This window comes from Narcine bancroftii, chromosome 10, assembly GCF_036971445.1.
Source record: "Narcine bancroftii isolate sNarBan1 chromosome 10, sNarBan1.hap1, whole genome shotgun sequence".
In the NCBI taxonomy this organism is placed as follows: Eukaryota; Metazoa; Chordata; class Chondrichthyes; order Torpediniformes; family Narcinidae; genus Narcine; species Narcine bancroftii.
The window spans coordinates 35,078,760-35,092,228 of NC_091478.1; the positions used below are offsets into that span (position 1 = coordinate 35,078,760).

The window sequence follows — 13,469 nt, forward strand, 5'->3', positions numbered from 1 at the left end:
CTTGGATGGTCAGGAGGCAGCAGCTGGATTCTCTTCTCGCTGATGAAGTTGTCAGGGATACTGACAACCCACATTAGGAAAATTGTTGAGAGGTAAATCCTTGTTTATGTACCTGTTAATAAAATAGACACAGCATATAGTGTGGTATATAAATTCTGTGGTCATGTTTCTGGTGTTTAAGGCTTGCAAGGGAAATTGGACACATTTTGCATATGTAAATATCCTACTACCAATTTTGAAATATTTCACCAAGTTCTCTGCATTGAGGGTAGATGTCTCTTTTGGCATAACCATGGCTACCTTCAGCTCCCTGGATTCTTTTGAGGTAAATGTTGCGTGTGTGTGGAGAGAGGAACTTCTTAATATGAAAGCAGAAAGGCCCTTCCTAGGTTGTTGACTGGCAATTCTGTGGATTGTCACAAGTCATTTACCAGCCAGCACCTGAATGTTACCCTTGCATCATTGTCTGCTGAGCTGCCGATCGAATTGAACATACTCATTTTGGTGTGTCCCTTCACTTAACTGGGGAAACAACACTTTTTTTGAACTCCAAGTTATTGTGTATTGTGTTAACATAATTTATACTCATGGTGTATTAATGTACCTCTGAAGCTGCAGCAAACTAGAAGTTTGCAACTCTATGTTGTACTTGTGTATGTGACAAGCTCTTATCAGTTTTGACCTTTTTCTAACTGAAGGTTATAGAAACATCTGAGGATTGTTAGCCTCCACTCTCAGGAAGTGTTCAATGAACTTTAATCTCCAATAAACTATCCTGTTGAGGAAGAACTTTCTCTACCAGGGCTGCTAAAACGTTTTCAAACATGATCTTTTGGATGAACTCAGTGGGTAAGACAGCATCAGTGCATGCAAAAGAATGGTTGAGGAGTCTTGGCTTCAAAATGGCGACCATACTTTTTCTCCCACTGATGCTGCTTGACCTGCCAAGGTTCTCTAGCAGTTTGTACTTGGGTTTTGATACCTGCCTTTGCAGTGTCCTGTGTAAAGCTAAAATTGAAACACTTAAATAGAGTCCTCAGAATACTAAGTATAAATCAAGTACGTTTTCATTGGGTCTTTTAATTCAAGCACTGTGAATCATTACACTGCCCTTTTTGGAATAAGTGTCATGAATTATCTGTAGAGTTGCTTACTGGTTCATTAAGTAAACTGTTGGAAATATTGATTGGATTTCTTTTCTAGAATGGAGAAACTCCTCTGGATATTGCTACAAAATTGAAGTTTCCAAAAATTGTGGCTGAGCTGCGGAAAGAATCCTAGAGGTTTTTGAAATCTGTTTGTACGCAGCAGATGAATAACTCTTTTTTACATCTTTACATAAGTGGAGATTCTGACTTTACATGCAATTGAATTTGATGCAGTGTTAACTGACACCACGTGGAGCCAAGTGATTATGTATTCTTTTCCCACTCCAGAGATTTGAACACAAACTAGACATATTTTGGAGCAATCCTGAAGGACTATTACTAACTTTTAGATAAGACACTAAACCTATCCTCTTGGGTGGACAAAGATACAAGGGAACCATTTTAAAAATGAGGATTTCCATGGAGCAGTAATAGTTTTTTTTAAACAACTTCATAGCAATTTCTTTCTTCACTTCATTGCTGTTTAATTGAGCAACGATGTGGCTGCAAAATATTTTAAAAAAAATAAAAGCATTCATAATGAGTCCTGGGATAGTTTAGGTGCCACACCAGTGAAACATCTTTCAGGGTGCCTCTTGGTTTATTCAGTTGAAAAATTATGGCTGATATCTAAAGCTGAACCATCTCAATCATGTGGCACCAATAACTAAATTTGTCAAACCTGTCAGTTACTTATGAATGCTTTCACCTTAGAAGTGAAAATATAAGGGGAACTGGCCAGCTTTAATTTCATTGCAATAAATTCTTGTTATATCAAGACTAAATGATCAAAAATTTATTATCCTGTCATTTTCAAAAAACTATTTCATGTCTATTTCTAACATTGAAAGACCTTTCCATTTGTAGAGTGTTAACTATACTTCTGTCAGTGTGAAACTTTGTTTCTAGTGTGTCCAAACTGTGTGGAGCAATTGCAATGTTAGGAAATTTGAGTCTTTCTTTTGCATTACTAGAGTTAAATTCTAATTTATAATGCTACTTGAGAACCTGTTCGAGAAGGTGCACATGGCATCATGAAAAGTTGTAAATTCATTTGTGGGGTTGACTGGGATGCTGCGCAGAAATTTAACTTTCTGGCTTTGAGAAAAAATGACGGCAAGAATTAGCAAAGGGCTGTTTGGCAACTATATACTGAATTACTGGTCATCACTCATCTTTTACCTTTCACCACTTTCCTAACCCCATAATCCTTTGATTAGCATACCATCCACAATCATTTGTCAGAAGTATACTGAAACTCTTCAGCTCTTTTGACGAGTGAACTCCTAAAGGTTTTGTCCCCTGCGTGTCAGATTGCAATTTCCAGAAACAAGGCATCATCATCCCTGCATCTGTCTGGTGAAGCCCTGTCAGAAATAATTATTATAATCTCAAGTGCCTCAATTTTAGAATGTAGAAGAGAATATAAATCCAGTCTGCTGAATCTATATGCTTTCTACCATCGCAGAGTCAATCAGGTGATCTTTGGTAACTGTACAGCACTCACAAGTCTGTCCTCCTTTATCCTGGGGATCCAGACCTATACATTATGTGTAAAGGTTGTCTCACCAAAGGCACATATAAATGATCTCTACGCTTGAAACCAAATCCTTTATTGCAAAGGCAAGTAGACCATTTGCCTCCTTAATTCACATATGCACAACTTGTGTACAAAGATACCATGTTTCTCAACTTTAGGAAAAAAAAAGCATGAAATATTTAAAAATAAATTACCTCATTTTGCTGCAGTGTTGTTAAGGCAGGACTGTTGGAATAGCAGTTAGCGCAATACCTTTACTGCTCCAGTGATTGGGACTGGGGTTCAAATCCCGCTGTCTGTAAGGAGTTTGTATTTCCTTCCCATGTCTGCATGGGTTTCCCCCGGGGGGCTCTGATTTCCTCCATTGTTCAAAACTTACCAGAGGATGTAGGTTAATTGGGTGTAAACATTGGCAGCACAGACTTGTGGGTTGAGATGGCCTGATACTGTGCTGGATGTCTAAATTTAAATTTTTAATTTGTTTGACCTATCACGATCTCCCTCAACCCTCCCTGCATCCTCTTTACAGCACTTGGCATTTGATCTTCTCTAGCCAAAATCAATGATTATAGATTGTGAACTGGGACCTTGAACAGTCCATTTTGTCAAGGTTTCTCAACTTTTTTTGTTCATTAATTTTCCATTCATGTTATTGCAACACTCTCTAGTGTTTTCTAATTTAACAGTCTCATTTAGCACACTGTCTCCTGAATGCCCAGATACACAACTAAGTAGGTCATGGTGAATCAGTTGTAATGTACAACTTCAAACACCAACTGATTTTTAACAAGCATAGATTCTTAAATTTTATAAATAGAAAGCACATCAACTCCCAAATATTGCTCAATTTTTGTTCAAAGTGTAATACATTGTAACAGCAAGAAGACAGTGACAAGCCAAGTTGCATAAATGTTTCAAATGAGAAGCAGTCACTTTCAGAACGGTCAAAATTCAGATTTATTGTGTGGTCATTCATCTGCTTTTAACCACTTCATTCAACACCATAACAATTATACTCAAGGTATTGTGACTATTCAAAATTTACCTTTGCTTTGAACTTTGGCTGAGTGCCGACAGATACTCTAGCCCTGAATGTTCCAATGTAAATAAAATAAATTATACACAATTACAATGTCCTGGCAATTGGAGTTCACAGTTAATCCACAAGCATTAAAAATTACAAAATTGTCACTGTAGCTGATTTTATAAAATAATGTCATTAGTGAACATTAAAAAAAAACACCACATTCCAGTCAGTTCACTTCACATATATATTAGTTTACATGGTTTTGTAAATATCGGTAAACCCAAATGAGGCTGTGTTCCCTGGATGTTGGATTATCAATCTGTAAAATACTCTATTCCATTTTCCTGCAATGTGTTCACAGAAGCACAAACTCAGCATTGCTCATGGATTCACATCGCTATGAATTCAAATGGTGTCATTAAAAATAGATTTAAAATTAGACTCAAATCAGCAACTGTACAATCCCACACACCTTTTACATTTAGGACATTAACTAAACCTGGGCTCAACCCCACTCAAGTGTTTGTGGAAATTCCAATATTTTAATTGAACAATATTAGTAAACTGATTTTTAAATTTTACCATTTACTGACTTTAAACGAGGTGTGGATTGTCCCATGCCACCAGTTGACATCAAACATGAAGACCAAATTCAATAATCGAAAATAAATTTAGCCAAATTTAAACTTGTGACACAAGTTTCAAAACGCAGAATTGGTTTTAAAAAAATTTAGTGAACACTGTTTCATCACTGTGCTATCTCAAAGGAAGAGAAACAATAATTATATCTGAAATTAAGGCCTCTCAGGAATTCAGTGCTTTGATTTGCACATCTGAAACGCTTAATGCCTCATGGCAGACGTACCATTATGAGCCCTGCTTTGATTCAGAGAGCTATTCAGTCTGGACCAGAAAAGAACATTTACCAGAATGTGGTGTTTTTAAAGAATATTTACCAGGAGAAAACTTTTTTTTTTTAAAAAAGGGCTATATTTAACACAATTAGTCTAAAGTCTCAGTAGAACAGCTTGGCTGCATAAAAATAAAAACTTTTAAAAATTCATTTTGTCAGTTTCTACAACTAATAGTAAAGATTTTTATTCCCTCTGGGATCATTTCCAGATAACATTATCTGCCAGTGATGAATCACATCATAGCCTAATATTATCCCCATGACCATCAGGTTACCTGGACATAGGATTGGACACACATTCACCTCTTGCTTAAACACAGCCACAGTCTCTTTGGCTTGGCTTCGCGGACGAAGATTTATGGAGGGGGTACACAGCCACAATTTGGGCATTAAATTACCAAAGCTTTAATTAAAAATCTAGTATAGTCTCTTTTAAAAAAAAAAAATTATCGAAGACCAATCAATAGTCCAAGTGTTGCAATTGGAATGTAAAAAAAATACACAAAACATCAAATAGAGTGATTCCAGTTTTAAAGTGGTTTATCGCACACTGTTTTGCGTTCATTGATACTTTCTCATGATATCAATGATTTCCTTGTACAAACGATTTGGAGCATCCAGGCCCCAGATGAAATCCAGATGTTCCCAATCTGGGATTTGCTTGTGGAAGAGAAGTTTGGGGATTTTCCTCAGTAACATTTTCACATCACTGGGATCAGCCAGCCAATCGTGGCCTCCTGACCAGAGAGCAGTGGGAATATCCATCTGTTTTATGTTGTACAGAGGTGGCATTGTCTGTTCAAAAGAAGTGAAAGATTAGAATTAAGTCATTCTGGTTAAAACACAGAATTTGTACCGTTAATTTCTAGCACAAGTGCACTACATTGGCAGGCGATACAGCTGAGACAAGGTGATGCCCCTCATGGTGAATCAAAGTATTTGTGTAACTCTCCAGAGGACAATTAAACTGATGAAGTTGGAAGCAATCTGCACATCCCAACCTTCTCGGGTGCAGGAAACGGATGAACCGAGATAAAGATGATTAAAATCAACAAGAAAACTCAGTGTTTTCATGGTAAAATTCATAAATGTTAAATGCAAGGATACTCAGATTGCTTGTTTAATCCTTTGTTCTGGTTCTTAAGATTTTAAAGTTTATAATTTTATGACCTACAGCATCTAGGTTTGCTTGAGTTGCTTAACTGAGACTCTAAACACAAAACAGCTATATTATCCTGCAGATAAGAAGCTGTACACTAAAGGCCAATTTGTGAAGCGTGTGGGCAGAGTTCGGAGGACAAGATAACATGAAATAGATCCCAATCTTTCCCTCCCTACACAGTTCGACTGTTCCATCTATCAGGGTTTTAATACTAGTTAAAATTAAAAGCCATCACATTTTTCACACATTACAGCAAGCTGGTGTGTCACTGCAACGGACACAAATCTCTGAACAATGCCACTGATAAGCTCGTCTCCAGATGACTGACTAATGTGTCACATGATCTGGTATTAAGGGCCAGATGCAAAGACAATGACTTCAAATTAGATGAATCCCCAGACTCCAGCATTTGCAGAGGTTGAGAGGCTGGGCTTGTGGAGGGCCTTGTGCCACTGGATTATGGGATTGGTCACCACCTGAGCTGGTAACATGCACTGCTGTGGTTATTGACTGGATGCACCTGTACTTCTTTCCAGTTGGGATAATCCCTAACACCACCTCCACCCCCATACAAGGACACATGGTTTTCCAACTCAATCACTCGGGAGAATAGGTATCCTTTTTAAAAAAAAATTAAACCTGTAATCACTAAGAACGCATGAAATATCAAGGGACAAAATTAATAGTTGTTTATCACTTAGTCATTAAGAGAGTAGGGATGACTTGCATAAAGTATGGAAAAAAAAACATTAATGACTTAACATTAAACTGGCTTGTCAAGAAGAAAGTAATTACAGATATGTTGGATTGGATTCAACCAGATTTTGATCTAAAGAATGACTTCTAGCAACATAAAGGACAACTGATTCAGGCACAATGGGATATCACCATCTACATGTTGTCTTCCATATCATACTCTATCCTTGCTTGGAAATGTATCATCGGCTCCTCATTGTTGCTAGGTATAAATCTTGGAACTGCATATTCAATAGCTCCGTACAGTTGCTTCATAAAAAGGACTCCAACAGTGCAGACTGAGAGCGTACCACCACCTTCTCAAAGTTAAATTGGGAAAGGCACTAAATGCTGGCCAAGCCTGTGATACCCAGATCCTAAAAGATGACAATCAAATGATGCCAAACATATCAGAAAACTGATGACCAGTTTCATTCTGGTTAGAAATTTATTTTAACTATTATACAAAAAAAAAGTTGCATGTGTGAGCGGGGTTGACTCCATATACCAAGAAATTCTACTCCACCAGTAAAGTTACTATAGAATGGTGCAGATAAAGGACCCTTTGACTATTTTGGCTGGTATTGCACAAGTTTAGTTACATCCAAGTCCTGAATATTTCAGATGGCAAATAGGTGTCCTTCAGATAGCCTTTCTCAGGGATGGACGAAGGCGGTGACAGCCCCGATTTGGGTGAAGAGAGATCAGAACAACTGATGTTGGGAGAGAAATTGAGGGGTGGGAGTTTGTGGGGAGGGATAGGAATTGCAGTTCAGAAAAGGCAGCAGTGTCTACAAGTTTTGGTGAAGAGAAGGCCCAAGGTCAAAGGTAAGTAATTTACAAACCTGCAAGTCTCTTCAGTTTGACAGAGATAAGACCATGCTATTCCAGAAGGACCATAACAATGTCTTAATAGGGATTTAAGGTGCTGAATTTCAGATTGTGCGATCCTGATATCAAATTTATGCTGGTGTTAAAACAGTGACGATGGCAGGCGGTGGTCAGAAATCACCCGTACCTGGTCATCAAGCCTATTCTACTCCCTCTCCATGAAAATTCAAATACATTTCACAGCGAGTTAACAGCATGCGAAATTTGTATCAATTCAACTGATTTGCCAGTCTGTGGAGGTATGTTGGTCAGCAACATTCCTGGGATTTGTTAAATCATACATGTGTGGATATTCTGACAGTGATGTCAATTTTGAAGAATAATAAATGTTATAGATTAGTTTTTATGACATCGGCTGAAATCAGATAAATCTTTCAGGTACTTTTTTTTTAAGAAAAAAAAGCATTCCACCTGGTCAGGTTTTAAATTAAAACCATTTGGATGGAACAGAGTATTTTTAGAACTGGAGTTAAATTCCTTCAAGATTCTATGCTTTTCTTATTAGATAATTTATTAGGAGTAAGACCAAAAATTAAATTTAACTAGTTTCAAAAGGAATTTACACTTGCAAGAAAATATGTGGCAGTAACATGGAAATCCAATACATATTTGGGATTGGACAGATGGCATGTTGAAATACGTAGTTGTATACCTTTCGAGATTACATAATTTTAGAAATAGATATGATTTATTGAAGATTTGGAGCAATTTGTAGGTATTAATTTATAAAAGATATCTCCCTAGACCTCTGAGAACTTTATCAGCTCCTTGGAGTTAATTAATTAATATGTATTTGGTCAAGGTACAAGTTTGCTAAAATTATGGGAAATTTAATAACGAGACGTGTTCTTCTAACTTCTAACTTTTCTCTTAATTTCTTACTTTTTAAGTTACTCTTTCCTTTTCTGGGGTTATTATGGGGGGTGGGTGTGGGAAAGGGGAATATATATGGATGCATTTTAGTTACAAGATTGATATATTCAGTACTTTATATATGTACTTGATATATGTGTGGAATGGAAATAAAATATTTTGGAGAATAATGCTGCCTTCACTGTTATAATTGTAAAGTCTAGTGTTTGTATAAATGACCAGAACATGCAGGAAACAGAATGCAACATACATAAAGGCATCACTTTTTTTCCTCCATGAGTAGTTTCTGGTACAGTACCTCATTATAGTGAGCCATATTTTTATCTTCAGAACCCCAGTCATAAGCCTGAAATTGTCCAGTTTTCACATCCTGAAAAACAAATGAAGATTGTTCATAACCCAGATGCCAGGAATTTCAAATGCAGAAAGGCTCATCTTATGCAAACAGATAATTAATATTTTCTGGTGTGAAATGGACAATAACTATTGTAGGTCATTTGACTTTGCTTTAGAAATTTCTCCAAGATGTGAATCACCCCTGTTTCATAATATGCGCAGTGCAGGGTGAAAAAGTGTTGATATCTTCTCCCATGAGCATTTGTAGGACCCGTGCTCTTCCAGCTTGAAACTGAGTCATGCCAGATAAGGCAGTCAATCAGCTTTCGTTCTTCCAGTAATGATAACCCCTCACTCCAGTTCTGTAATCCATTGTACTCCCATTATTCCTTCCCCAAACTTGTAATTGCCCCAATGCTGCAACACCCCATCAGAAGATCCAAGCCTAAACCCCCCCGCCCCCTGATCTGTGCATCGACCCTCTGACCATTCATTACAGCACATCCCATCAGTGAACAATCACAGGGTCACAGCACTGGCTGGATTGGACCCACATGATCTTCAGTGACATCCTTTCAGAAGATTGCAGATTAATCTGAAAATAAAAAGGCATCTTTTCATGCCAAAGTGTGCAAAAGCTCACTAATTTGAATTTTGGTCCTCAATAACCAAACTGGCCTTGGCAGCCAAAGACTTTCCCAATCCTCTGCGCATATATTTTTAAAAAAATATTGGGACAAAAAAAAAGCACGTCGTCTATGTCACATCCCACCTCTTTAATCCCAATCCTTTCCCTGCTGGGGCAGATTGTTTCATTTCCTTTATTCCGAAGGGGTGAAATTATATCTGTGTACCTATAGGTTTCAGATAGGGTTGCCACACTCTTAACAAATGCATCATATTTCCTCCTTATATTGTACGCGATTTTCTCCAGGGGAATGCAACTCTGCATCCCCATCGTGTGGTATTTAGTTGGGAGTCGGACTTCCACGTGCCCGCTATACACTTCCTGGCTACGACAAGTCAACTTTCATGAACTGAATTTGGTATTTGGACAGTTTAAAACTTAGGTTCCCAATATCTCCCAGAAGTTACAACTCCAGATCCTGTGGAAATTTCACCTTTGTAAATTTTTTTCAGAATGTCCCCCAGAAGGACCTCACCTTTGATCTCCAGGTTGAATGGATAAAGGTTCTAATCTCCACACCGCACCTAAAGCACATTTCCAAGATTTCTGATTTAGATGTATGTAATTTTTTGTGGTGTGAGGTACAGTTGATGCAGGAAATTGTATTGCACCAAGTTGTACCTGGCATTAATAACTGCTGTCATGCTGTCCAGACATAGGTCTGGCCACCATTGCTTATGGATTGTTGGGGCCAAGTTAGATTCCAACCTTTCCCTCGACCTGTGTAAGCCTGGTTTCGGGCCCTCACTTTGGAATACGAAATACATTATAGAGATAAAATTACACATATTCCACCTTTGAATTAGAATCTCCATGTCACTACACATGGGCAGGGTCATAGATGGTCCAAATTTGTCCCTTAAAAAAGATCTTTCTTGCAGATAGCAGAAGAATGTCCCCGATAGACAAATCATATTTATCCCTCAATTGCTTGAATGACATGAGCTGCCCTCGCTTGTAACAATCCTCAATACCACCTGATCCCTTTCTGGCACCAGGTGTCCAGGATCTTATCGTCCAGAGTCATGCATATTAAGTTGTTCTGGGGACCCCTGCATTGTTGAGGGGGAAGGATGTTTTTAAAATCTTTCTCCTGCTGTTGATGGCTTCATTGCCAAACATCACTGGATAAGGCAGAGCTGAAATCCTCATTGAATCAGGCTTGATAGTATTCGTGGGGCAGCAGTCACTATTATATAGATTGTGGAGACTCCTGCTGACAGTCTACAATGCTTCACGGATGCCTTGCTTTCAGCTGACTATCTCACTGGACACAATTGTAATGCTATGGAATATAATGAAGGCCACCCTCAATGTAAAGATGGCACTTTGTCCATTAGAGGTCAGTGCAGTGATCACTCCTACCAAAGTTCACATGGAGAAATTAACCTATAACAAGTGTATTGGTGAGGTCGTGACTAAAGGGGTCCATTCACTATGTGCTAGAGAGCCAATGCAGCACACATGTTGGTCTCATCTTGGCCAGCTGAATCACTGTCATGGAGTCCGAGACACGTCATTTTGCAGGTAGGTTCTTGGTTTTCAAATCATCTTCACTGCCAATATCTTCAGAGTCTATTCAAGCACATCCAATCACCTCTCCCTTCTCCCACAATCTAATGTCCGACACCTCGTACCTGCCTGCTTTGTAATGCTCCTCCATTGCCTCAGAGCCTAACCCAATTGTTGGTTCACTCTTCCCAACACACACATTTGCCCTTAAAACATGCATTAAAGTCCCCAAACCAACTAGATTCCTCCCTACGTAATGCAGCCATCCCACCACCTCCCTTCCCACTCAACCCTAATAATCCATGACCTCTGTGCAAAGCTTGGCCTAATTATAGAGGATGAATTGTTACTCGGGGCAGGCAAGATCTTTGCTACTCGCAAGGAAACAAGTGCAGCCTCCACAATATCTCTTCTTCAGGCAACATGGAACTTCTAGGCCATTGTCTTCATGCACCAACAATTGCAATAAATAAGAATAATGATGAGACATTCCGAGTTTGTACCTGGCTCCAGTGGATAATATTTTGGACAGAGGTTCCAGCCGGACAGTGTGCTGAATAGATTGGGATTCTGCTCTGGAAAACATACGAAATACCAAGAAGTGAATCCACTAAACATGTAGGATACATACTTTGAATTATGATAATAGAAACAGGTCGAAATCAAAGAATGTGCTTTTCATCTGATGGTTGCTCTAGTATCCAGCAGTCATTGGGAGAGAAAAAAAAACTCCAAACAGGATACACGCAAACTCAGCTCCACTGATTGCCATGCCAGCACCATCTTAAAATCACTGCAAATTGTGTATGTATATAGATATGGTAAATTGCCAAACTTGTAAGATTTTATACTTTTGTGTTTGGCAGACACTTCATCATTATAGAAGGGGCAGATGTACTTTTATTTAGAGCATCTCTACAACAGTGTTAGAGCACTGCATGGTGAATCAGTAATTGGGTGCATTTTAGGCACAAGTCATGAGCACTTCCTGGTTTAAACCAGGATGCAAGACAGGCAAGTAAAATTATCAACTCCAAAAAAGTGTTGTTTATTATTAAAGAGCTGCATAGTAACAATGCAATCCAACTGTTATGAAATCCCTATGGCTTGGCATCTGACTCACTGTGCCTTGCTACCTTTTCACTCATGAGAACCACTGCTCCCTGACCCATCCTATTCCCTTGCCGACACGTCTGTCCATGGTTTCATGCACTGCTGGACTAAGGCCATCTGCAATTGGAGGAACAACACCTCATCTTCTGCCTGGGTATTCTCCAACCAGATGGCATTATTATCAACTTTTCCATTTCCGTTAAGCCACCCCTCCCTTCTTCCCCCTGTCACCTTTCCCCCAGCTCTGACTCTCCTTTTCCCCCTCTCTTTTCACAGAGCCAAAATCAATTCTCATCTTTCCTCATCATATTTAATTAACATCTTTTGATTGTTGGTCTGGACTCCTCCTTCCCCTCCCATTCTTCTTCCTATCACTCCCAATCTTTATTCAGGCACCTGCCTGATTTTTGCTTATTCCCTGAAGAAGGGTTCAGATCCAAAATGTCAGTAATATATCTTTACCTCCTATGGACGCTGCAAGACCGGATGAGTTCTTCCATCGCTTACTGTGTATTTTTACCACCATCACAGCGTCTTCAGACTTCAGTGTTTCACTGCATTCACTGGGGCCACTGTTCCTATGTTCACCTTCCACTCCACTCACTCGGGCCCATTTCTGCACCCCCTTTCCTGTCCCTGGGGTCCCTGTTCCGTGCTCCCTTTCCACTCATTGTCCCCTGTTCCTGCATTTCCCTTCCACCATCTAGGGTTCCTATTTTTGCCCTCCCTTTCCACTTCCTAGGGCACTGTTCCTGTGCTCCCTTTCCACTCACTGGGGCCCATTTTCCCACCTTCTCTTTAAATATTCCAATTTTAAAATAATTTTCTCATACATTTAAAAAAATATATTACACAGTATTTACGGAAATAGCATCCAATAGATTAGAAAATCTTCCGGACCAGCATCTGAGCTTGTTTATTTAAAATTTAAATTTAGACATATAGCTCGGTAAAAGGCCCTTTCAGTCCACAAGCCCAATGACACCCAATCGACCTACATCCCCTTGTACATTTTTTTTTTTGAACGGTGAGAGAAAACCGGAGCCCCTGGAGAAAACCCACGCAGGCACGGGGAAAACGTACAAACTCCTTATTAACAGCGCAGGAATTGAACCCCAGTCCCAATTGTTGGCACTGTAACAGTGTTGTGCTAACCGTACAGCCCCATTTATGTTAACGGTAAATGATAAAAATGTAAAGATTTTGCTTATTTTCAGATTCAACATTTATTCCAGCTTTCAAACTTCTGTCATGCTTACCATGTTGAGGTTCTTCACATTGAATCCACTTATTAAAAAGAATACATTGCCACACAGCTCCTCAATCACAAAACGATTACATATGTGCGTAGCAAGCCACGTTATTATCTCAGTCTGCGGAAGGAAATCCCGAGTTCCAAATATTTCCTGAAAACCAAAACAAATGACAAAAAAAAAATTTATCACCAACAACATCTGTTAGGCATGTTCAGTGGCGACAATAGAGAGGGGTGCCATTCCTACTGGGGACCTTCTTCCAATCATTTACATAG

The 13,469-nt window shown here is 39.0% G+C and overlaps 2 protein-coding genes across 4 annotated transcripts in view; one reads left to right on the forward strand and one right to left on the reverse strand.

The window, feature by feature from the left end:
• ankrd22 (ankyrin repeat domain 22) overlaps nt 1–3,820 on the forward strand; it is a 36,577-nt gene extending 32,757 nt beyond the window's left edge. The window contains exon 6 of the mRNA XM_069900635.1: nt 1,204–3,820. Coding sequence (XP_069756736.1) covers nt 1,204–1,281 — 78 coding nt within the window. The 3' untranslated portion in view covers nt 1,282–3,820. The remainder of the gene's footprint in view (nt 1–1,203) is intronic.
• The window catches only part of lipf (lipase, gastric), a 47,226-nt gene continuing 37,384 nt past the window's right edge, over nt 3,628–13,469 (reverse strand). For all 3 annotated transcript variants that reach the window (XM_069900632.1, XM_069900634.1, XM_069900633.1), the window contains exons 8-11: nt 13,198–13,344; nt 11,329–11,400; nt 8,588–8,659; nt 3,628–5,423 (exon numbers count right to left, since the gene is read on the reverse strand). In XM_069900632.1, the coding sequence (XP_069756733.1) occupies nt 5,190–5,423; nt 8,588–8,659; nt 11,329–11,400; nt 13,198–13,344 (525 nt within the window). In that variant the 3' untranslated portion in view covers nt 3,628–5,189. The remainder of the gene's footprint in view (nt 5,424–8,587; nt 8,660–11,328; nt 11,401–13,197; nt 13,345–13,469) is intronic.